Source organism: Asparagus officinalis, chromosome 5, assembly GCF_001876935.1.
Source record: "Asparagus officinalis chromosome 5, Aspof.V1, whole genome shotgun sequence".
Lineage (NCBI taxonomy): Eukaryota > Viridiplantae > Streptophyta > Magnoliopsida > Asparagales > Asparagaceae > Asparagus > Asparagus officinalis.
Genome location: NC_033798.1, coordinates 47,057,488 through 47,083,921, shown reverse-complemented (window position 1 = coordinate 47,083,921; position 26,434 = coordinate 47,057,488). Strand labels below are relative to the sequence as shown.

The following is a 26,434-nucleotide window of genomic DNA, read 5'->3' as shown; positions in this document are numbered from 1 at the left end:
CACTCAATAAGCCATTAGTACCAATAATGGTGGTTGTAAGAACATCATCAAAACATAAGGGCTAACACTGCTGGCGCTGGTGAGTTCATAACTTGCTCTAAGTTTTCCCATAATGTTCTAAAGTTTCTTATTCTTCTATATGATTATTTGTAGGGTTTTCATTGTTTCCATATGAGCGCATTATGGCCTTACTATTTGATACCGATCTGGGCACAGACATGTTCTGGATAGATCTTGAGAGTTTCCTTACCTTCTTGGGCAAGATGGTCAAGAGGATCGTTCATCATGGATTCTGTTTAGATCAGTACAGACGATCTCTTGACTGTCATATGATGATGATTAGAGAGGAGGGGTACCCAGAGCTAGCTAATTCCCTCATTGCAGATCTTGCCGTACTGGAGCACGAATCCCAAGAGTTAGGGGAGCGGAGGACTAGAGGTGTTTCCTCTTTTGTTGCTACTCAGTTGAAATCTGAGTTGAAGCAGTGGCATAACTTCAGAGCATCCATTGGACATGATCTTCAGTCATAAGAGAGCTATGTTATGCAGATGAAGGCTAATCTCTTGAGGAAGGACAAGACTAAGGCTGAATTACTTAGCTCTTTAGCTTCGGCCGACGAGGAGATAGCTAAACTCAAGAAGGCCTTAAAGTACGCTGAAGAATCTTGAGCTATTCTTTAGGACGACTTAGCCAATGCTGAAGACTCTCGAAGACAGACATTGGAGAAGCTGGAGCCTAAAGAAGAGAAGTTGGCTAAGTTGAGGAGCGCATCCGCGAAGACACTAGACACATCTGAAGATTCCATTCGGGCTGAGTTGCAGGCTAAACTTGAGCGGAGATTTGCCGACGATCTCTCTATGTTGGAACATCGGATCCTCAGTCACGGATTGTACTCGGAGTGATAGTTTCCACTTTTGTATTTTCATTTTGACTTTATTAATGAAACAAAGTCTTTTACTTAACGCACTCTTTTCTTTATTATGATCATTATCCAATCTAGGATGAATAACCACAACACCTATAGGATTTTTGGCAAATCCTCAGCCATCGACGGATTTGGTATGCCTTTATCGGTTACCTTTTGAATCGGGCTAGCATGCAAATTATTTAAGTCCGTTCTGCATGGGATGTTGTGCTAAAAGAATGAATTCTTTTAGACTTAGCGCTATGATTTTGAATATATAGACTTAATCAGCCCTTACGGGATGCTCATAAGATTTTTGACAAACCCTCAGCCATCAACGGATTTGACGTGCCTTTACCGATTACCGTTTGAATCGGGCTAGCATGTGAATTGTTGAAACCCATTTCACATATAACGTTGTGCTAAAAGAATGAATTCTTTTAGACTTTGTGCTATGATTTTGAATACATAGACTTGGTCGTTTTCATGGGAACGTACAACCCGACAGCGCGTATTAGGTGCAGACTTATCTTGGTTTGAGGATTGAGATAAATTCCTTCAGGCACGAATCCTGGTGTCTTTTTCAAAGAAAAGACTAAATGGCAACGCGTGTTAGGCGTAGACTTATCTCTACTCAGGGTTCGAGATAAAATCCCCCATGCCTAAAAGGCATGGATTTTGGTTGCTACGATGTTGAATACGTAGACTTGGTCGTTTTCACGAGAGCATACAACCCGGCAGCGCGTATTAGGCACAAACTTATCTCGGTTTGAGGATTAAGATAAATTCCTCCAGCCATGAATCCTGGTGTTATTTTCACAGAAAAGACTAAATGGCAACGCGTGTTAGGCGTAGACTTATCCCTACTCAGGGTTCGAAATAAAATCTCACATGCCTCAAAGACATGGATTTTGATTGTGTGGAAAGATTGTGTCTTTTCTTAGGGCAAAGACGAACCCAATGCTTGGAGAGGAAGAATTTTATATCCTATCTCCAGGTCTTCTTTTGGGGTAAAGACGAACCCGATGCGAGAGAGGAAGAATTTTATATTCTATCTACAGGTCTTCTTTTAGGGTAAAGATAAACTCGAAGATGTGGGTGTCACATCAGACCTCAACAGTGGGACTGTCAAAGGCTTGGACACAGTGGGAGTTTGGGTGGATTTAATCACGAAGAATTTGGTGGGCCCACCGTCATTTTGGTTTGATCGATGAAGGATTTTATGGTGGAGGATCATAAGTCATCAAGCACTCCACAACTTAACTGTGGGGGTTTCATGAGAAAAGATTGATCGAATGGGGTCATCAAATCTCATCTCGACGAAAGAAGGCTGATGCGGCATAATTATGTACCAAAATTGCAAGTGCACAATTTATCAAGTTATAGTATAAAAAATATCGATCCCACGAGGAAGGTGATTTTAAGAGATTATTAAACTTGGTTCTTATATTTTGTGCGTGACAATTAGGAATAAAGAATAAGTGTGCATGTGATGAGTGATTGTTGTGAATATTTGCAAAAGATAATAAATTGATTTTTAGAGGAGAGAAGGAAGAATTAAAGAATAAATGAAATCACAAGGCAAGAAATATGAATTAATAAAATCAAGAAATAAAACTAAGAATGAAAAGAAAATTTAAGAAAGTTAAGATGAAGGATTCAAAAGAAGTAAGAAATCTAGAATATAATCCACTAACCAATTTCAATTACAAAATATAAACTATTCTCTTTTTATCATATTTCAACTTAGATTTATTAAGCATAGATTATCAAACCATTTAAGGAAAGTGTAACCTATCAAATTATCATCTAAGCTAAAATTACTATTCATGATAAGAACAACTACATGATAATAATCCTAGAATTCATAAGCATAACCTATCAAACCATTTAAGATAAGCATAGATTATCAAATTCTTCTTCTACCGATTAGTTCTCTAGTTGATTATCCTAAACATGAACATTTTAAGTACAAGAGAATAATTCATACAATATAAAAGAAATTAGACTAGTTTCATACAATTCTAAGATTCCTACAAGAATTAAATTCACATCTTAAGAAATAAAAACAAGAAAAAGAAGACTAATTACAAAATTAAAAAGAAAAGAAAAATCTAAACTATGAACAAGAAATAAATCTAATTACAAAGAAAATAAAAATCTAAACTACAAAATAAATTGCAGAAATTAAATGCAAGAAAAATAAATCTACTCTACAAATTAAAGTGCAAAAAGAAAATAAAAAAGACAAGAAAGTAAATCTATACTACAAGCATGAATTTAAATCTAACTAATAAGCAATAATAAAGAAATTACTAAAAAGAAATAAAAGAGAAAAGAAATGCAAACCTTCAAATTGCTCTTCATCTCCATCCTCATCATTCAACAAAGAGGAGAAAGAACAAATTTAAAGAGGAAAAAATTATTTTTATTAATTGCAACTAAAGTTACAATTTTTGGAAGGCCTTCTCAATTAAGAGTAGCCCTCCTCTCCAAAAGGAGTTTACAAAATTTTCACACCTCTAACCCCTCACTCTCTACCCCTATTTATAGTAATCTTCAATGAATATGAGCCATTGGATTTGTCTTGAGCCCCAAGCAACAATCTCCACCTTTGATTTATTTGATTTTCAAAAGAAAATCAAAATCCAATTCTTGAGCCCATGTTCATTTGATTTTCAAAAGAATTTTCTTGCAAATTCCAAGCCCAAGTCCGATCACAATTTCGGCCCAACTCTTTGCTGTGATTTCAACTCCACCTCAAGTCTGGTCATGGAGTGTTTAGCTATTTCATTTTCAAAAATTGAAGCAATCAAGTCCACTTAGAGTTTCGGCCCATTCAAGTGATGAGCATTTGATTTTCAAAAATAAAAATCCGGCCCATTTACAAATCCAATCTCCAGCAGCATTTAATTCGGTCCATGAAGAGAAAAAAATCAAAGCTGCAGTCCCAAAGTTTCAAGACCGGTCCATTCATTTCATTTGATTTTCAGCTGCAGCATAATCCGGTCTAATGGAGCTTGATTTGGTGTATTCATTTGATGGGCTTTGGGCCTTTACATCCTTATATTTCACTTGAGAATTGGTTGAGTTTCTTGATGGGTTTTGGGCCTCCAAAAATTCGAAATTCATTTGTGAAAAGAGAGGAGGAGCTGCCATGGACATTTGGGACATTTGGGCTTTTAAAATTCAAATATTTCACTTTGGCTTCTTGAATTTCTCTTATTTCTTCATTCACTCACGGGCCTTTGTTGAGAGATGGGATTTTTAGGATTTATTCTTCATTAACCTGCAATTAAATATAAAAGCAATTATTAGTGGTATATTTATTCATATAAAATAGATAATGAGGAATTTTTTTTCCACTCTCTAATTCTTGGTGATTGTTTTCTATTTTAACGGGCTTTCTAAGTGACCATTTAACGAGTTTTGGGCCAATGAATCCCAACCCAATTGGGCTTAGGTGATTAAGTATAGAGATACTCATTGGCTTAATTGCTCAGTCAACTTAGGCTTTATAAGATAGAATCACCTTGAATTTAAGAGTTTTTTTTTTTTGGTGTCCATTTTTCGCACTCTTCTTTTATAAGGTTAGTTTTTTTTTAATATATATATGTGTAAGTATATATAGTCTTAAAAAAAATTGTGTAAATCAAGATAACTTGAAAAAATATTTTCAACTCTAAGTTAAGCATGCAAAAATTTCATTATTTTTAATTAAAAATCTAAGGTAAGACTTAAGTAAAGTATACTAGTTGAAAAATCATTTCTTAAGAATTTTATTTGGAGTTATCATAAAAGGTGAACTTGAATATGTCACTAACTAAGAATTAGAAAATTTAAAATCTATCAATTTGATCAATTATTACTTAACTCTATTAATTTGGCAAGTGAATCTTTTTTTTTTTTTTTTTACTAACAAAAGATAAATGCTGAGAGAGAGAGAGAGAGAAAAAAAAATACTAAAACAAAATACTAACTAGCAAAACAAAAGCTTAACTAGCTTACACCCCCATACCCAGACTTTGCAATGTCCTCAATGCACATAATATCCAAAATATCACAGTTTAATAAGTACATGCCAAAAAAAATCAAAGACTGGGTAAAGTAGAAAGAACATCCCTCACTGCTCATCTCCTGATATATCGTCATCCACATCATCAGCGGTAGCTGCTGAACTCGGTCCCGCCTCATCCTCTCCTGGGAAATCATCTGGCTGAAATGGTGTGATATAACTATGAAGCTCAGGTGGAGGTCCATCTGTATCTCCATGTTCTCTCTGCCATCCTCTCGCCAAATATGCCAGGGTATCGGTAGAGTAGCTGATCTGACCATGCATCTCGTGTATATGCCGCTGCATCCTGTGTATCTGTATCTGCATTCTGTCCATGCGACTCCGCATCGTATCCATCTCCTCTCGAGTGGGGTCATGTGTAGCTGGCTGGTGCTGAGGAGGCTCTCTACCTGAAGGACCGGACTGATCTCGCCCTGAAATGCTCCTCCTCACAGTCTGATCATTTAGTAACCCCTTCCCTGCTTCTAACCTATCCTCTGCGAATACTGGAACATGAAATCTATGGCAGAGTCTAGTGATGAAATAGGGGTAAATGAGCTGAGTACGTGATGCAGACTGTGTCCTGACCCAATCTAACACATTCTCCACTGATGAGCGCATCCATATAAATATAATCCTCGCTATATCAAATCGCTGACCAGTGGCTATCCAAAAGAGAAGGAGAATATCGTGTGGGGTAATGACGGAGTATGCAGTGGTGGGTTTCAAATCAAAGTTCAGGAAAAGATTAAGTAATCTATATTCTGGTTTGAGATTTCCTGAACCGAAACTAGATGTAAAGACCCTCCCACACAAGGTTGCAGACATGTTGTTGTATTCTGGTGTACCAGGCTGTAAAGTGGAGGCTAAATGGAAGTAATCTGGTACATCAGTGGGTGGCTCTGCAAGGTCAAGGGTAGCACGGATAGTGGAAAGATCGAAAATAACCCTAACACCCCTCACGATAGAAAAAGCTGAATATTCTCTATCTGGATCAATCTCCCATCCAGAATAGAACTCATGCACTAATGAAATGTTGGCTTTTTCTAAGGGTTTAGTCATCATGCTCCTAAGACCTACTGCAGATAACATGGTGACTGTGGAATGATATGTATGCAGTGCACTCATCTGAAATCCCCTCTCAAAATGAATGTTAAGACCCACAATTCTAGCTAAAATAGTAGGTCTATCTATGTCGGTATCAGATGGATCAGATGATGATGAACTTGCTCGAGATTTCTTTCTGGGAGGCATCTACAGAAAAAGAAAAGAAAAGAAAAAGGGAAAAAAAAAAAAAATAATAAATTTTTTTTTATTTAGCTACAAATTGTTCAACATGAGTTAATTTCAAGTTATCAGAATTGACAATAAATTCCCTCAAAATTATTCTTTGAGAACAAAAAAAAAATTTTTGATAACTTGATCGGTGAAACATACATGTTGAAATGACAATTATAAGCTAAACCGTGCACTTGTTGAATAAAATATCCGGTACAAATTTCCGAATGTGAGAAGTATCCAATTAAACTTTTATCTGACCAATTACTCACATTTTATTGAACTTTGAATATTTGAATTTTCGAAATTTGCACAAAACACCCCAAATTCAAGTTTCATATATTGCATAAAGCACCCCCAAATTCAAATTTGTAAATCAATCGTTCTGCACCCAAGTTGGAGGTCTGAAAGTTTTTGGTTTGGCACAAAACAACCCACAGCCCAATTTCGTATTTTTTCATGAAACCCCCAAGAAGTTTGGATTTGCATAAAACACCCCCTTTTTTTTCGATTTTACAAATTTTTTTTTTTTTTAGATATTTGTACAAGATCTCTTCAATTGATTTCCAAGTTCAGATTTTTTTGTGTTTTTGCACAAAACCCTAAGAATTTTCGGATTTTGCATGAAACACCCTTTTTTTTTTGAAATTTTCGATTTTGCACAAAACACCCCTAAAAAATTTTCTTTCTTTTTTTTTCAGATTTTTGAACAAGATATCCTAAGTTCAAACCCCCAATAAATTTTTAGATTTGCAAAAACCCCCCTCCAATTTTCGGGTTTTGAATAAACACCCCCCAATTTTCGGATTTTGAACAAAAATCCCTAATTTTTTTTGGCAAATCCCCAAATTAAACCCTAAATTGATCATGAATCAACACAAAATATGATAATCATTCATTACTACCCAAGATTCATTCACCAATTCATCCATGAGAAAAAAATTACAAGATCAAGTTTAGAAATCATACCTTGGGGAGATGATTGGAGGTGGAAGAAGACCAAGAAATTACCCAAAATGTGCTTGATCTTGTGTGGGTGAATTAGGGTTTGAGGGGGGGGGGAAATTCGGGTTTTGGGGAGATGAGTTAAAAGAAAAGAGGAGAAAGGGGCTTGGGATTCGGTGTTAAGAGCTGGAGGTAATGGGCATCGATACCAGCATCGATGCGGGCATCGATGCTGGCATCGATGCGGGCATCGATGCTGACATCGATGCCTCAACTGATAGCTCTTGGGCCAGCCGGCCCAACACGGTTTTTTTTTTCTTCTTTTTTTTTTCGTTTCTGGGCCTCAGATCTTGGGCCAACACTTATTTATTTTTATATATTTTTTTTCTTTTTGGGCCTAAAATTTTGTTGTTGTTTTTGTTTTTGTTTTTGTTTTGTTTTTTTTAAGTGAAAAACAAAAAGGTGAGAAAATATGTATATATATATTTTTTTCTTTTTTTTTTGTATATATCTATATATGTATTATTATTTTTTCCGAAATATTTCTTCTTTTGTTTTATATGTGAAAAACAAAATAAGGGAAAAAATAGTTTTTTTTTTTTTGAAAAGAGAAAGGAAAAACCTAATTAAAATAAATCCTACTTATTTTTTCTTTTAAAAAGTTTGTTTTTTTTTAGATAAAAGGAGGAAAATTATCCCAGGAAAGCAAATTTTTTTTTTTTAAAGAAAGAAAAAAAAATTTAGTTTTTTTTTTTAAGGAAAGAGAATTAGTTTTTTTTTTAAAGGAAAGATAATTAGTTTTTTTTTAAATATGAGAAGATAAAGAAAAAGAAAAATCCTAACTAAAACAAATCAAATCAATCACTTTTCAATCAACTCTAACTCTAGGGTTTAGCCTAACTCAACTAGACCAGCTCCTAACCAAAAAATTCCTATAGTGAAAAGATCAAAGTTTTACCTAGGTAGTTAGCCAGGTAAGGATAGTACTAGAGGGTGATCAAAGATCAATTAAGTACCTCTTTCCTTGCGGAGCGCTTTACGCAACCCCTAAACCTTGCCTTAGACACCAACTAATCTGAGAAAACTTAAACCGGTTCACTTAAGGATTTCTTGTTCCTTATTGAGCTCGATTCCTTAGGGCCAACGTCTAATGAGTTCTATTAGGCTTGGGTTGTGTAGTGAGGAATTAGTGATTTTGGGCTAAGGAAAGGGTGATGAAATCCCCACCTTATCTTGATTATGGGATTTTGCCCTTAAAAAAATATTTTTATGTGTGCCAAACCAAGATGCTCAAATCACTTTGGTGAATTCCTACTAACTATATGAAATGCAACCCTAGAAATTAAAAGCGACTAAAAAGGATGATAAAAAGAAAATCTTTATATTTTTTTAATTATGGTCAACAACAATCAAATGTGAGAAGGGGTTTAATTATGGTCAACAACACTCAAATGTGAGAAGAGAGCTCTTGTTTGAATTTATTATCTTGTTAGTTAATGTCCAAGTGAAAGGTGGATTTTATTATGGTCAACAAAAATAAAATCTTTTTTTTAAATCCTAATTGTCTCTAATTGTGAAGCTAGCTAAAGAGGGTGGAATTGAAAACTAGAAAGAAGACTTACCCGAAAGCAATGCTCCAAATTCTTGATCTTCAATCCAAGATTTTCAAGCTCCAAGCGGTTCCTTCACAAGAAAAATACACAAGTTAAAGAATCAAGTTAATAAAATCCTATTTTAGCACCTTCCCCGGCAACGGCGCCAAAAACTTGATGCGGCATAATTATGTACCAAAATTGCAAGTGCACAACTTATCAAGTTATAGTATAAAAAGATATCGATCCCACGAAGAAGGTGATTTTAAGAGATTATTAAACTTGGTTCTTATATTTTGTGCGTGACAATTAGGAATAAAGAATAAGTGTGAATATGATGAGTGATTGTTGTGAATATATGCAAAAGATAATAAATTAAATTTTAGAGGAGAGAAGGAAGAATTAAAGAATAAATGAAATCATAAGGCAAGAAATATGAATTAATAAAATCAAGAAATAAAACCAAAAATGAAAAGAAAATTTAAGAAAGTTAAGATGAAGGATTCAAAAGAGGTAAGAAATCTAGAATATAATCCACTAACCAATTTCAATTACAAAATATAAACTATTCTCTTTTTATCATATTTCAACTTAGATTTATTAAGCATAGATTATCAAACCATTTAAGGAAAGTGTAACCTATCAAATTATCATCTAAGTTAAAATTACTATTCATGATAAGAACAACAACATGATAATAATCCTAGAATTCATAAGCATAACCTATCAAACCATTTAAGATAAGCATAGATTATCAAATTCTTCTTCTACCGATTAGTTCTCTAGTTGATTATCCTAAACATGAACATTTTAAGTACAAGAGAATAATTCATACAATATAAAAGAAATTAGACTAGTTTCATACAATTCTAAGATTCCTACAAGAATTAAATTCACATCTTAAGAAATAAAAACAAGAAAAAGAAGACTAATTACAAAATTAAAAAGAAAAGAAAAATCTAAACTATGAACAAGAAATAAATCTAATTACAAAGAAAATAAAAATCTAAACTACAAAATAAATTGCAGAAATTAAATGCAAGAAAAATAAATCTACTCTACAAATTAAAGTGCAAAAAGAAATAAAAAAGACAAGAAAATAAATCTACACTACAAGCATGAATTTAAATCTAACTAATAAGCAATAATAAAGAAATTACTAAAAAGAAATAAAAGAGAAAAGAAATGCAAACCTTCAAATTGCTCTTCATCTCCATCCTCATCATTCAACAAAGAGGAGAAACTGCCTGGACGTCAGTATCGATACCCGCATCGATAGGGGTATCGATGCGGGCATCGATACAGGCATCGATGCAGGCATCGATGCCTGCTCTTCTCCTGTTGCTGTCCGCAGAACTCTTGTCTTTTGGGCTTGTGTCTTGGGCTTTGACTTGGATTTTTGGGCTTGGTATTTTCTCTTGATTTTCCATTGGGCTTTGAATTATTTGAAAGAATTCATTTGGCTTCATGGGCTTCATTTCTTCATTAAATCAAGGCGTTTTTGTTGAGATATTAGAGTTTGAGATTTATTCATCATTAACCTGCAATTAACAGATAAACGCAATTATTAGTGGTATATTTATTCATATAAAATAGATAATGAGGGTATAAAAATTGTAATAAAATGTGATTATCAAAGGCTCCAAAATACAACGTGATGTTCTTAATCATCATTTTATTGTGATAAGAATGACTTATCCAGACAATTAGTTTTGATCTTGGATAGTCAGCCGATCTTAGGTTATCCTTAGGAACACCGTGAATATCGTTCTACAGGAACTTCTCGTTAAATAGGTTATCCCGAACATACTACGGATAGTACTTTTTCAGGAACTTCCTATTTATTGGCATCATAATCTTATCACCGTTTTGAGTGACCAGACGATATGCGTTGTTTAAGTAAACTGTCTCTACCACGAATGATCCTTCTCATTTGGGTTAGAATTTTCCCTTCTTTTTGGAATTGATGATCATCGGTTGTCGAACGGCAAGGACCAAATCTCCTTCTTTAAAACTCTGTTGTTGGACTTTCTTATCAAAAGCTCTGGAGATTCTGGATTGGTAGAAAACTAAATCTGCTATTGAACTTCTAGATGCTTTTCATCTAACGCCTCGAGTTCTTCAAGATGTTTCTGATGTTGTTCATCGGTCGTCATCCCCGTTGCAAGAGCAATACGCAGGGATGGAATTTAAATCTCTAACAGGAGGACGGCTTCACACCCATATACTAGAGAATACGGGGTTGCACCAGTAGGCGTGCAGATTGTGGTGCGATAGGCCCAGAGAACTTTGCCAAGTTTGTCATCCTACTCTCGCTTGTTAGTTCTCACAAGCTTTGACAAAATCTTTATGATTGTTTTGTTAAAGGCCTCAGCCAATCCGTTTGCGGTAGGATTGTATGTCGTTAATGAAACGTCTTCAATCCTAAACTTCCTGCAAAATCCGATGAAGGCATTACTGACAAACTGAGGGCTGTTGTCATGCACGATTCGCCTCAGCACACCATATCGATAAATAATGTGGTGTTTGATGAATGCGATGACGTTGCTCGTCTTTACTCCTCTGAGCAAAATAGATTCGGCCCACTTGGAGAAATAATCAGTAATCGCCAAGATGAAATGGTCGCCTTCAACCGATGGTGGGAAAATATGGCCAATGATGTCCATTCCTCATGTCTCAAATGGCCATGAAGTGGCCGAAGGGTGTAAATGCTCGGGGGGTTGGTGCATGTAGTTTGCATGCACTTAGCACGCATGACACCGCCAGGCGTAATCAACTGTGTCCTTCACCATGATTGGCCAATAATATCCTATTCTTCTGAGACGATCGCAGAGCTTGGGATCGGGCTGATGTGCACCACAGGTTCCGTCGTGCACTTCTTTGAGAGCCTCTTCCGCTTCTTTGGTTGAAAGGCATCGGAGTAGCAAACCGTCGTATGTGACGATATAGTATCTAGGACGCCGTGTTATAATAAAATCTCGGCGCTCTTCATCGGACCGAGTCTCTTTCTGTTATATCTTGCGGCAAAATACCATGCACGACGTAGTCGATAATGATGAATCACCAATCTCGAGGCTCGAGTTTAGTTCCGGTCGCATGCGCTTCTTTTGCATCCAAGGCACATTCTGGTATGAAGAGTTGGTGAGTCCTTAGGGTAACCAATTGTTCAGTGTTGGGAGGCTGTAAAGCCCCGTAGAATTTAATAAATTAGTTTTATTATGAAATATATATTTATATCATGGAAGAGTATGATAACAAGTGTTTGGGGATCAAACTAGTATTTATGCGAGAGAAATCAAGTGGAAAAGACCAGCACACGAATGGAGCATGCATAGCAGAATGCTGCTGCGCGGTCGACCGCGATGGGCGCGACGGTCGACCGCACAGCGGCCAGACTGTTTTCCCAGTCTGATTTGGTTTTGGGTTTTGGGTCGGGTTTGAGGGCTCATATATATATTATTTAATTCGTGAGAGCCTCCTTTTTGTCAGAGAAAACCCTAGTAGCCTCCCCTACCCTCTTGCAAACTCTAGCTTGTTCTTTGGGCGATTTTGGAGGATTTCAAGGAGTTCTAGCGAGATCCAGCGACGTTCAGCGAAGGAGAACCTTCTCACGACCTTTCCCACAGTTGTTCATCACCTCTCGGGCGAGTTTCATCTCGCCCAACTCTGCCTAGTTTTCAAATGCTTTTAAACGATATTTTCAAAAGTTTTTATGAGCCTAACATGCTAGTTTGAGTATAAAAAGTTGATCTTTATATTGTATGTAGCAAAAGAACATGCTTTCAGTTAATAAAAATCACCCATGATTTTCCTAAGTACAGATCTAGAATTGGTGTTTAGTATAACAAGAGTTTTGAAAGAAAAATAATTGTTTTCGAAGGTTTTCGTCATATAGATGCTTGTTTTAAACTATTTCATCTTGTCTATAGTGATTAGACTATTTATATCATATTTCAGATATGCAATATCACATGTTTAGGGTTGCTAGTATGCATAAACATCACACACGAATATCGAGATTGGACCACATAGAACAAAACATGGAAAATAGGGTTTTGTTGCTACACGGTCGACCGCGATGGGCGCGGCGGTCAACCGCGTAACGTGCACAGGTCATATGTGAGTTTCTGTCTTAATCACGGTTGACTGCGCTGGGCGCGGCGGTCGACCGTGAATCAGTTTTTCTGTATCGTTCTGTTGTGCATCCGTCGTGTGGCTGGCAAGATTTCTGGGTTATTTGGGGTTGTGAAACACTGAGATTTGTGTACATGAGTTAACTACAGACTAGAGACTAGTTTATTCACCGAGACATGATAGTGAATAGTGTATACATATATGTTATAGTGATAATCTATCGCAGTCCATGTGTTGGACACTTAGCTAATGCAGTCCATGTGTTGGACACTTATCTATCTTGGCCCATGTGTTGGACCTTGATCATATAGTCCATGTGTGGGACATTTGCTTATTTTAGTCCATGTGTTGGACACGTAGCTTGCGGCCTATGTGTTGGACCTGCAGTATATATAGTCCATGTGTTGGACCTGCATCATATATAGTCCATGTGTTGGACATGCATCATATATAGTCCATGTGTTGGGCTCCTTGCTATTTCAGTCCATGTGTTGGATATTTGTTACGTGTAGTCCATGTGTTGGACGTTCAGTGGGTTTTTGCCTTATCTAACATATAGTAGAAGTAGTTCATGAGTTGAACAAGATTCTTTGATATATGACCGAGCATTTTTGATATAGTTTGAGATGGAGGTATTGCTCCACATTGTAGTTGGATTTGATAGTTAGCTATTTACAATATGAGCATATGGAAAGGTGAGATATCCCCGCACATGTTGTAAATTCCTAAATATCAAACTTCCATTTGTTTTCAGATCAGATGTTTTGACTATCTATATATATTATCAGTTATTTTCTATCCAACTAGCCCTTCCCCTTGGGGTTGGTTGAGATGTTACTCGCTATAGCGCTTTGACGCTCGTTGTTTCCCCACTTTCAGGTAACGAGCCAGGTGCACGAAGAGCCGTAGCTTGATGGACTTGACTAGACTTATTTATGGATATTTTATTAGTAGTACCTTTGTCAGGACTCCACGATGACTTTGTTTATGAGACATTGCGATATTATTTCTAGTTTTGTAAAGGCAGGGTGCCTTAGTGTCATTTCTTTTGTTCGAGGTCGAGACATTTGTATTCCAGTTCATATATTATTCCTTTTTCAAAGATTTGTTTTATTTATATCAGTGGTGATTATCTCTCTCAGAGTATCTGTTGATTAATATTTCTTCTGTGCTTTCTCTTTTGCCTGTTTGTACCTACACCTGTTATTGATTCCCCTAGATAGATATTTACTGTGATGGTGAAACATGTTATTGCGCGGTGTATTATATGGTACGTTTGACATTCTTGGTTTCACCTCGGACTGCAGCCTTGTTGAAACCAGGGGTGTCACAGTTGGTATCAGAGCTCTAGTTCCAGTATCCTTAGGATCATTCTGTGTCGAGTCGTGGAGTTAGAATAGAGTTTCTTAGGATTCATGTATAGAGCCCTCTAAGAATTTCCTAGAATGAATGAGGACGTTATATACGCGTATTCAAAAATTTTGAATATTTTTTTTGTGATATTAAAAGTATTTGCGTGAACGATATATGATATGAACTCTCTATTTATACGAGATCCATATGTGTTTTGTTTGAGGACTCATAAACCTTCTTTTGTGTGCTCAGATGGCAGGACGCAGTAGACATAGTACCCGGAGAGTTGGTCAGGCAGAGCCGCAGTAGGCTCCACCAGAGCTGCAGTAGGCTCCACCAGAGACGCAGCAGGCTCCCTAATATTTGATAGATCTGATGGCTCCTATAGCCGTGAGGATGGCAACTCTAGTGGAGCTTGTGACGAGTCACATCACCCTACCACTACCACCAGTAGTTCCACCACCGGTTGTACCAGCTTTTCTAGTTGCTGAGGGTTTCTAGGGGAACACACCAGCACCTACTCCACAGGTAGTTACGGATAGAGCAGCAGAGCAGGAGACTTGGCTTCATCTGGTGGAGAGATATCAGAAAATGAGAGCGCCAGAGTTTCAGGGATCATCAGATTCACTAGCAGCGCATAAGTGGAAGGAGGATGTGAGTAACATTCTTGAGATTCTGAATGTGACATCTGTTCAGAAGGAGAGAGGCTGGCATCTTACAGTCTCAAGGGAGATGCAGGGAGATGGTATCGGTTGTAGTTTACTCCAGATCAGAGGATGACGCTCACCTAGGAGGACTTCACCTTTTTCTTTGATGAGCAGTTTATCTCTTCCACGGCACGGGCCAAGAAAGAGCTTGAGTTATCCAGATTGACTCAAGGAGACATGTCAGTAGCGGATTTTGAGAGCAGATTTATGAGTCTACTTCATTTCACGGGCATGTGGCAGACCGGAGAGCGCCAGGTTCAGATGTTTCTAGCAGGACTTCGCCCCGGTCTTCGTCGATACCTCGTTTCTAGGAGGTTTTATTCAGTTCGAGAGGTAGCGGATGCTGCCATCTCTCAGGAGAATGAGTCAGCCATGTTCCAGAAGGACAAGGAGGGTAGCAGCAAGGAAAAGAATAAGAATAAGAGACCTTTCTCAGGACCCCAGCAGCAGTAGCAGCAACAGCAAGGCCCTCATAGGAGAGGACCTCAGCATGATCAGAGAGCACCTCAGCAGCGTAAGTTTCAGGGTGCATGCTATAACTATTGCAAGATTGGGCACAAGGCATCAGAGTGTCACAGTGCACCAGCAGGAGCACAGCTAGGGAGAGGGCAGAATGAGTAGCAGGACAGATTCCAGGGCTGAGGTCAGGGCCAGCAGGGGAGGCTAGAGGTACTGCCAGTAGTACCAAAGATTGAGGGGTAGGTTTGTGCAGTTCAGGAGATCCCTCAGGGACAGGTAGTTCCATATGCTCCACCTCCAGCCGCGGAGCAGGTTCAGGCCACCGGCAGAGTTTATACAGTAGTCCCTCGTGATTATGGGGTGAGTGGAACCGTAGTGGAGGGTACGTTCTCAGTGAACTCCTTTCCAGCTCGTTTTCTTTTTGATTCAGGAGCTTCGCACTCTTTCATATCTTATGCCTTTATGAGTAGACTTCAGCTTGTAGCTTAGCCTCTAGACATTCCTTTGTCAGTTTCCACCCCTCTAGGTGAGGTATCGCTCTTAGAGAGCATTTTTAGGAGGTGTGTCATCAGCTTAGATGAGTCTGAGTTTGTTGTCAACCTGATAGTGTTGAGCATGTCGGAGTTCGATGTTATTCTTGGTATGGATTGACTATCTTCCAACCATTTCAGTATCGACTGTTTTGCGAAACAGTCAAGTTGCGAGCATCCGATGGGTCCGAGTTAGTTGTGGCAACCTCCCAGGGGAACCAGTTTGCGGAGTCATTACTGGTGTACATCGAGGAGGTGATGCTGCGGGATCAGAGTGCGGATATATGCGATACTAGAGTTGTCTTGGATTTTCAGGATGTCTTTCAGGACATACTTGGGTTACCTCCAGTGAGAGAGGTTGAGTTCTGTATTGAGTTGCAGCCGGGCATAGCCCTGATATCCCGAGCATCCTATCGTATGACACCTGCTTAGATGAGGAAGCTACAGACACAGTTGGATGAGTTGTTAGCTCAGGGCTTTATTCGTCTGAGTCATTCTCCGTGGGGAGCGCTGGTCTTCTTCGTAAAGAAGAAGGATGGTAGTATGTGATTGTGTATCGACTACCGTGAGTTGAACAAGGTCACTATTCGGAATAAATACCCTTTGCCTCGGATTGATGACTTGTTTGATCAGCTGTGGGGAGCGTAGTGTTTCTCGAAGATTGATCTTCGTTCTGGTTATCATCAGTTGTGGGTCCGGGAGATGGATATTCCCAAGACCGCCTTTCTGACTCGATATGGGTCCTTCGAGTTTTTGGTTATGCCATTTGGGTTGACCAATGCACTCGCGGTATTTATGGATTTGATGAACCGGGTCTTCCGTCCATTTTTGGATCAGTTCGTGATTGTATTCATTGATGATATTCTTATCTATTCGAGATCGGAGTTGGAGCATGAGCATCATCTACGTTTGGCTTTGCAGACCTTGCGTGAACATTAGCTATATGCTAAGTTCAGCAAGTGTGAGTTTTGTATTTCTGAGGTCAGGTTTCTTGGCCATATTGTCGGCAAGGAGGGTATAGCGGTAGACCCAACTAAAGTTTCAGCAGTACTTGAATGGGAACCGCCGAAGATGGTAACCAAGATTCGTAGCTTTTTGGGATTGGTCGGATATTACAGGAAGTTCATTCAGGACTTCTTGAAGATTGTGATGCCACTTACACGCCTCACAAAGAAGGGTGTACAGTTCATTTGGAGCACGGAGTGCCAGAAGGCTTTTGATACCTTGAAGGATAAGTTGACTACGACGCCAGTTCTTACTATTCCGAGCAGTGACAGGACATTTGTTGTATACACAGATGCGTCATTAGCAGGTTTGGGAGGTGTTCTGATGCAGACTCAGAGGGTAGTAGCATACATCTCACGGCAGTTAAGAGTTCATGAGCAGAACAACCCACTCATGATTTGGAGTTAGCATCGGTTGTATTCGCGCTAAAGGCGTGGAGACACTATTTATATGGAGTTCAGTTCGAGCTTTTCACAGACCATCAGAGTTTGAAGTACATTTTCTCCCAGAAGGAACTTAGTTAGAGGCAGCGGCGATGGATTGAGTTCATCAAGGACTACGAGTTCGCGATTCAGTATCATCTGGGGAAGGAGAATGTCGTAGCAGATGCTTTGAGTAGGAAGCGTCGACATCAGGTTGCGACTTTGAGGTGCTCGTTATATAGAGATCTTCTCACTCTTAGCCAGTTCGACTTTAGGCCAGAGATTGGCGGGACCAGTGCATACTTGGGAGCTATATCAGTGCAGCCATCTTGGAAGGACAGAGTAGTCAGAGCTCAGTTAGAGGACTCTTGGATTCAAATTCGGAAGGAGGAGATTTCCAAAGAGCCCAAGGATAATTAGACCATTGGAGCAGATTGAGGCCTTCGAATGAAGGGTCGATTAGTTATGCCAGACAGTATGGAGCTAAAGAAGGAGCTGTTTGATGAAGCACATCGTACCCGATATACAGTACATCCAGGGACCACTAAGATGTACAAGGACTTGAGGAGACACTTCTGGTGGAGTGGTATGCGTAGAGACATTACAGATTTCGTGGCTAAGTGTTTCACCTGTCAACAAGTGAAGGCAGAACACCAGAGACCAGCAGGAACACTTCAGCCTTTACCTATTCTAGAGTGGAAGTGGGCGGATATTTCGATGAACTTCATTGTGGGTTTGCCGAAGTCGAAGAAGGGGAACGACTCAGTTTGGGTGATTATGGATCGGTTGATGAAGTCAGCACATTTTATTCCAGTGAGGACTACTTATACAGCCGAGGCATATGCGAGGATATTCATTCGGGAGATAGTTCGACTACACGGAGTCCCAGATACGATTGTGTCAGATCGAGGATTAGTGTTCACCTCGCACTTTTGGAGGAGTTTTCAGGACTCATTCGGCAGCAGGTTATTGCACAGCAGTGTATTCCACCCTCAGACAGATTGCCATACTGAGAGAGTGAACCAGGTGTTAGAGGACATGCTGCGAGCTTGTGTTATTGATTTCCAAGAAAGCTGGGAGGATCACATTCCGTTGATAGAGTTTGCTTATAACAACAGTTATCAAGCAACTATTGGTATGGCCCCATATGAGGCACTATACGAGAGACCTTGTAGATCCCCTATATGTTGGGCAAAACCGGAGGATAGCTTGTTGCTTGGACCAGAGCTGGTGAGGCAGACTATCGAAAAGGTAGCATTGATTAGGGAGCGTATTCTAGCTGTCCAGAGCCGGCAGAAGAGCTACGCAGATCATAGACAGCGACCTATAGAGTTTCAGGAGGGAGATTATGTCATGTTGAAGGTATCACCGATGAAGGGTGTGCAGCGGTTTGGTAGACGGGGGAAACTAGCCCCGAGATATATTGGCCCTTTTCGAATCATTGAGCGTATTGGGGCTGTTTCTTATAGACTAGATCTTCCAGCATCAATGTCTAGTGTGCACGATGTATTTCACATTTCTATGCTCAGGAAAAACCTTCATGATGAGGAGAGGCAGCGAGTATTGGATACTCCGGGGATTGAGCTTCAGGACGATTTGACTATGATTGAGATCCCAGTTTGTATACTTTCTAGAGAGGACAAGAAACTTAGAAATAAAGTGATTCCTTTGGTGAAAGTCCAATGGAACCGGAGAGGATCTGAGGAGATTTCTTGGGAGCGCGAGGAGGATATGCGTCGCGACTACCTACACCTGTTTGAGTATGTAATTTGTTTGAATATTATTCTCTTATGATTCATGATGATTTTAGAAAGTTGTATTTATTTTTAACACTAGAATGGGGGTATGACCACTTAATCCGTAATCATTTGGAATACATGGTATATATATGGGGGGTTCCTTGTTTGGATTTTTTCGCCCGACGTACTATTTCCATTTTTTAGGGATTAAGGTATAAATATTTGCAATCTAGACTGTTAACTTTAAATACCGCTATGTCTATATATGATAGTTATGAGATGTTGTGATTTCCTCATATTATTAATGTTTGAGATGCGATCTTGGAATTTCGAGGACGAAATTCTTTTAAGGGGGAAGAATGTAAAGCTCCGTAGAATTTAATAAATGAGTTTTATTATGAAATATATATTTATATCATGGAAGAGTATGATAACAAGTGTTTGGGGATCAAACTAGTGTATTTATGCGAGAGAAATCAAGTGGAAAAGACCAGCACACGAATGGCGCATGCACAGCAGAATGCTGTTGCGCGGTCGACCGCGCTGGGCGCGGCGGTCGACCTCACAGAGCCCAGGTTTAGGCGCAGCAGATTTTTACTGTGCGGTCGACTGCGATGGGCGCGACGGTCGACCGCACATCGGCCAGACTGTTTTCCCAGTCTGATTTGGTTTTGGGTTTCTGGTCGGGTTTGAGGGCTCATATATATATTATTTAATTCGTGGGAACCTCCTTTTTGTTAGAGAAAACCCTAGTAGCCTCCCCCTACCCTCTTGCAAACCCTAGCTTGTTCTTTGGGCGATTTATGAGGATTTCGGGGAGTTCTAGAGAGATCCAGGGGCGTTCAGCGAAGGAGAACCTTCTCACGACCTTTCCCACAGTTGTTCGTCACCTTTCAGGCGAGTTTCATCTCGCCCAACTCTGCACCTAGTTTTCAAATGCTTTTAAATGATGTTTTCAAAAGTTTTTATGAGCCTAACATGCTAGTTTGAGTATAAAAAATTGATCTTTATAATGTATGTAGCAAAAGAACATGCTTTCAGTTAATAAAGATCACCCATGATTTTCCTAAGTACAGTTCTAGAACTGGTGTTTAGTATAACAAGAGTTTTGAAAGAAAAATAATTATTTTCGAAGGTTTTCGACATATAGATGCATGTTTTAAACTGTTTTATCTTGTCTATAGTGATTAGACTGTTTATATCATGTTTCAGATATGCAATATAACATGTTTAGGGTTGCTAGTATGCATAAACATCACACACGAATATTGAGATCGGACCACATAGAACAAAACATGGAAAATAGGGTTTTGTTGCTGCACGGTCGACCACGATGGGCGCGGCGGTCGACCGCGTATCGTGCACAGGTCATATGTGAGTTTCTGTCTTGATCACGGTCGACCGCGCTGGGCGCGACGGTCGATCGTGAATCAGTTTTTTTGCATCTTCTGTTGTGCATCCGTCGTGTGGCTGGCAAGATTTTTGGGTTATTTGGGGTTGTGAAACACTGAGATTTGTGTACATGAGTTAACTACAGACTAGAGACTAGTTTATTCACCGAGACATGACAGTGAATAGTGTATACATATATGTTATAGTGATAATCTATCGCAGTCCATGTGTTGGACACTTATCTATCTTGGCCCATGTGTTGGACCTTGATCATATAGTCCATGTGTGGGACATTTGCTTATTTCAGTCTATGTGTTGGACACGTAGCTTGCGGCCCATGTGTTGGACCTGTAGTATTTATAGTCCATGTGTTGGACCTGCATTATATATAGTCCATGTGTTGGACTTGCGTCATATATAATCCATATGTTGGGCTCCTTGCTATTTTAGTCCATGTGTTGGATATTTGTTACGTGTAGTCCATGTGTTGGACGTTCAGTGGTTTTTGCCTTATCTAACATATAGTAGAAGTAGTTCATGAGTTGAACAAGATTCTTTGATATATGACCGGGCATTTTTGATATAGTTTGAGATGGAGGTATTGCTCCACATTGTAGTTGGATTTGATAGTTAGCTATTTACAATATGAGCATATGGAAAGGTGAGATATCCCCGCACATGTTGTAAATTCCTAAATATCAAACTTCCATTTGTTTTCAGATCAGATGTTTTGACTATCTATCTATATATATTATCAGTTATTTTCTATCCAACTAGCCCTTCCCCTTGGGGTTGGTTGAGATGTTACTCGCTATAGCGCTTTGACGCTCGTTGTTTCCCTATTTTTAGGTAATGAGCCAGGTGCACGAAGAGCCGTAGCTTGATGGAGTTGACTAGACTTATTTATGGATATTTTATTAGTAGTACCTTTGTTAGGACTCCACGACGACTTTGTTTATGAGACATTGAGATATTATTTCTAGTTTTGTAAAGGCAGGGTGCCTTAGTGTCATTTCTTTTGTTCGAGGTCGAGACATTTGTATTCCAGTTCAGATATTGTTCCTTTTTCAGAGATTTGTTTTATTTATATCAGTGGTGATTATCTCTCTCAGAGTATCTGTTGGTTAATATTTCTTCTGTGCTTTCTCTTTTGCCTGTTTGTACCTACACCTGTTATTGATTCCACTAGATAGATATTTACTATGATGGTGAAACATGTTTTTGCGAGGTGTAGTGCATGGCAGGTTTGACATTCTTGGTTTCACCTCGGACTGTAGCCTTGTTGAAACCAGGGGCATCACAGAGGCTGTACCAGAGACACTGCTAATGTCGCTAGTGCATCTGCATACGTATTTTGGAGACGCGAGACGTACTCGATGTAGAATCCTTCAAATGAGTCTGCCATCTCAATCGCCACTTTATGGTATGGAATCAAGCTCTGGTTTCTGACTTTGTACTCTCCACGCTTTTGGTTGACTACTAGTTAAGAATCGCTAAAAGCTTCAAGGTATTCGACCCCAGCTCTTTGGTGAAACTTAGTCCAATGAGCAGCGTGTTGTATTTGGCTACGTTATTAGAATACATCCCTATCAATGAATAGGCTCGGGGTATCACATGTTTCTCTAGGGAAACTAGGACAAATCCGACAATATGAGCATATGGAAAGGTGAGATATCCCCGCACATGTTGTAAATTCCTAAATATCAAACTTCCATTTGTTTTCAGATCAGATGTTTTGACTATCTATCTATATATATTATCAGTTATTTTCTATCCAACTAGCCCTTCCCCTTGGGGTTGGTTGAGATGTTACTCGCTATAGCGCTTTGACGCTCGTTGTTTCCCTATTTTTAGGTAATGAGCCAGGTGCACGAAGAGCCGTAGCTTGATGGAGTTGACTAGACTTATTTATGGATATTTTATTAGTAGTACCTTTGTTAGGACTCCACGACGACTTTGTTTATGAGACATTGAGATATTATTTCTAGTTTTGTAAAGGCAGGGTGCCTTAGTGTCATTTCTTTTGTTCGAGGTCGAGACATTTGTATTCCAGTTCAGATATTGTTCCTTTTTCAGAGATTTGTTTTATTTATATCAGTGGTGATTATCTCTCTCAGAGTATCTGTTGGTTAATATTTCTTCTGTGCTTTCTCTTTTGCCTGTTTGTACCTACACCTGTTATTGATTCCACTAGATAGATATTTACTATGATGGTGAAACATGTTTTTGCGAGGTGTAGTGCATGGCAGGTTTGACATTCTTGGTTTCACCTCGGACTGTAGCCTTGTTGAAACCAGGGGCATCACAGAGGCTGTACCAGAGACACTGCTAATGTCGCTAGTGCATCTGCATACGTATTTTGGAGACGCGAGACGTACTCGATGTAGAATCCTTCAAATGAGTCTGCCATCTCAATCGCCACTTTATGGTATGGAATCAAGCTCTGGTTTCTGACTTTGTACTCTCCACGCTTTTGGTTGACTACTAGTTAAGAATCGCTAAAAGCTTCAAGGTATTCGACCCCAGCTCTTTGGTGAAACTTAGTCCAATGAGCAGCGTGTTGTATTTGGCTACGTTATTAGAATACATCCCTATCAATGAATAGGCTCGGGGTATCACATGTTTCTCTAGGGAAACTAGGACAAATCCGACTCCCGTAGAAATTCTAGAATTACCAGGAGAGCTTGCCATATTGGTTGCTCAGGAGGCCCCGTCAAAGTATAATTGCCACACCTATTGATGCAAGGTAGTGTTGACTTCATAGGTTTCATCGGGTAAATCTTCATATAATTTGATTGTATCTGCTGTAGGGTTAGCCACCAGAAGATCACAAATTACTTGTCCTTTAATTGACTTTTGTTGCTTGAAATGCAAGTCGTATTGGGATTGGAGGAGGGCCCATTTTGCCAATCACCAATTCATGGAGGTCGGTTGCGTCATGAATACTCGAATTGGATTAACGTTCGAGATAACATAAATCGTCTGCCCGACGAGGTAGTGTCGCATCTTCTAGATGGCGAACACCAAAGTGAGACATTCCTTTTTGATCATTGGGTATCGAGATTCGCCACCTACCAAAGTTCAACGTACGTAATTTATTGCCTGCTCGTGACCATTGCCATCGTCTTGTGCAAGCAAAGCACTTAACGAGTGGTTCATCACCTTGATATAAATCAAGAACGGTTTACCCGATTTCAGTGCTACGAGAACAGGAGGATTTGAGAGATATGACTTGATATCTTCAAACGCCTTCTGACAGGCGTCGTCCTAAAAAAAAAATACACCCTTCTTTGTGAGTTTCGAGAATGGTTGACATTTTCGAGACATGTTCGAGATGAATCTCCGGATGTAAGCTAATCTTCCTTGTAGTCCCCTGAGTTCCTTAAGGTTTCTCGGGGGTTGCAATTCATTACTTGTGTTCACTTTGTTGGGGTAATATGGATTCCCTTCGTGGTGATGACAAATCCGAGGAATTACCACTGAACATTCTGAGGAAAGACTTGGTAGGGTTCATCTTCAATTGATGACTTCGCATGAGGTCGAACATTGTCCTCAAGTCTTTAATGTGGTCGTCTCTATTGCGGCTTTTAACGACCAAATCATCAACGTAGCATTTGACGGTCTTTCAGAGATGTTATTGGAAAATCTTCGTCATCGCTCGTTGGTACGTAGTGCCTACGTTCTTCAAGCTAAAGGGTATGACTGTGTAGTAGAAGACGCCGAGAGGTGTTCTGAAAGCGGTATGTTTCTCGTTATCTAGATACATCTTGATTTGATTGTATCCAGAGAATCCATCCATAAATAACATTCTCTCGAATCACACTTATTGTCGATGATGACATCCTTGATAGGGAGAGGAAAGTCGTCTTTCGGGCATGCGGTGTTCAGGTCTCTGAAATCAATGCAGATCTTGGTCTTCTTCTTTAGAACCGAAATGATGTTTGCAAGCCAATCGGGATGTTGCTCTTCCCGGACGAAGCCTGAATCGATCAGCTTTTTGACTTCAGCCTCAATTACCTCTATAATCTGCGAACGAAACTGTCTTTGCTGTTGCTTGATGGGTTTAGCATCCGTTTTGATGTTAAGACGATGCATCGCCACATTCGGATCAAGTCTTGGCATGTCTTCATAGTTCCAGGTGAAAACATTGATATACTCTCTAATGAGAGCAATCAACTTTACTTTCTCATCTGGTGGAAGGCTATCACTTACGAATATTAGTTTCGGGTTGGCTTCGTCACCCATGTTTACCTGGACTACTTCATCCTCGGTGGGAGGCTCTCTTTGTTCGAACCGGTCACCATATTGGATACTCAGGTGGTGGATCCATAGGTCTTCCAAGCCGACAGTTGATCGTCTTCCTCCATTGTGGTGGGATCGACTATGGCCATGATCGACATTAACCCTTTGAACACCTTTCTGATGCTGACATCGGAGTCGCACCCCGAAGAATCGGATGAATTTCCGTCTTTGGCCAATTGACTTCCAATCTGCTAATAACATTCATCATCGGATGAGGAGACGTAGCCTAGGCCCCTTCCGTGCGTGTAGTAATTATCGGTTTTCCTTTTGGGACGTAAGCAACCTTAGTCGGAACTCGAGGACCTCCATCGAAGCAAAGTCCTTTTCCAAGTGCAAGATTATATCCCCATTTCTTCATGAGTTTACGCGCTTCTGGACTATACTTTGATAGGTGAGGACCAAGTTTTTCATCATCGCTATCATCTCTCGAAAAATGGTGCGGCATTGGAGACATCTCTCCCTTACCGTAGATTATCTCTTTCTGACCCTTTTTCTTGGCAGGGATGACAATGGTCGTCTCGAACGAGTCTTGGATATGCTTCTTTGTCACGCAAGATGATAGGAGCGGTATGTGTAAATTGGGATCATCACATAATCCCTTCATTAGCTCATCAAGAGAAGGTGAGTACTCTAAATCGTTATTTATTACTTCTTCGGTAAGTTGCTAATTACAACTACCATCTGACGATTCTCCATCGTCAAGACTGATTACAAAGGGTACAATGTCATTTAATATAAAACCTCCATTATAATTAAGCCCAGCCTCGGTGCCAGCTTCTTCTCCGCTGTCTATGCCTTGGGCTGATGGTTCAGTGTCGGATTCAGCACCGTAAAGAAGGGAATCAGTAAAATAATTTTCCAATCCCTTAAACGGTTGTTTATTCGCGACTACCGTCTTTACCTCATTATTAGTGTCTACATTTTTGAGACACTGGTGGAGGGTAGACGGAACTATCAGGTTACTATGGATCTAGGGTTGACCCAAAAGTAAGTTATAGGAGGTCTGTGCGTTGATCACGTAACATGTGACTTATGATTTCAGATCTCCAAGTTAACACTTCACCTGGATTTTACCTAATGGTCTAGACCCACTGGAGTTATATCTGTAGATAACGATGCCCATTGAAGCCAACTTACTGGCGGGGATTCTAAGATTATTCATCAATCGAAGAGGCATGATGCTGACAGCGGAACCCGGATTGACTTGGATCCAATTGACAACGCTGGAACCGATGTATCCAGTGAAATACAATGGTCTGTCATGCTTTGAATTCCTTACTTGTATACCCTCCTTAGTGAAAGTGATGCACGAGAATTGTTTGGCCGTGAGGTTACAATGTTGAGCTGATGACTCTGGTTCTTCAGGGATTAGTTTGATCTAAGTGAGTAATGCATTAGAATCGGCCAGGGCTTCTTGCAAGGTCTCCCTGGTGTCTTTGGAAAAACGTATTAACTTGTATAGAGTTATCCTCACTGGGATGTTAGTCAGTTAGGCCATTACATCAAAGTGGCATGAAGTGTTCGAATTCCCCGGGTTATCTCCTCCAATCAGATGATTGAAACGAGACTGCTTTGGGTTCTGAACCTCTTGATGCTGGGGCTCTTTGTCTTTTTACTT

The 26,434-nt window shown here is 39.6% G+C and overlaps 1 protein-coding gene across 1 annotated transcript; it reads right to left on the bottom strand.

The window, feature by feature from the left end:
- On the bottom strand, positions 4,904-8,836 carry LOC109841796. Its single transcript, XM_020410736.1, has 3 exons — positions 8,804-8,836; positions 5,061-6,212; positions 4,904-4,939 (listed from the first exon to the last, which is right to left on the bottom strand). The coding sequence occupies exons 2-3, from the start codon at positions 6,210-6,212 to the stop codon at positions 4,904-4,906; spliced, it is 1,188 nt and encodes a 395-aa protein (XP_020266325.1). The 5' UTR covers positions 8,804-8,836.

Excerpts from the sequence above, each read along its gene's own strand:
- LOC109841796 (XM_020410736.1), bottom strand. The coding sequence starts at position 6,212 with ATGCCTCCCAGAAAGAAATCTCGAGCAAGTTCATCATCATCTGATCCA. Across the intron at positions 4,940-5,060 it reads CAGCAGCTACCGCTGATGAT|GACATTGCAAAGTCTGGGTA; the intron begins GTGGATGACGAT and ends ATGTGCATTGAG.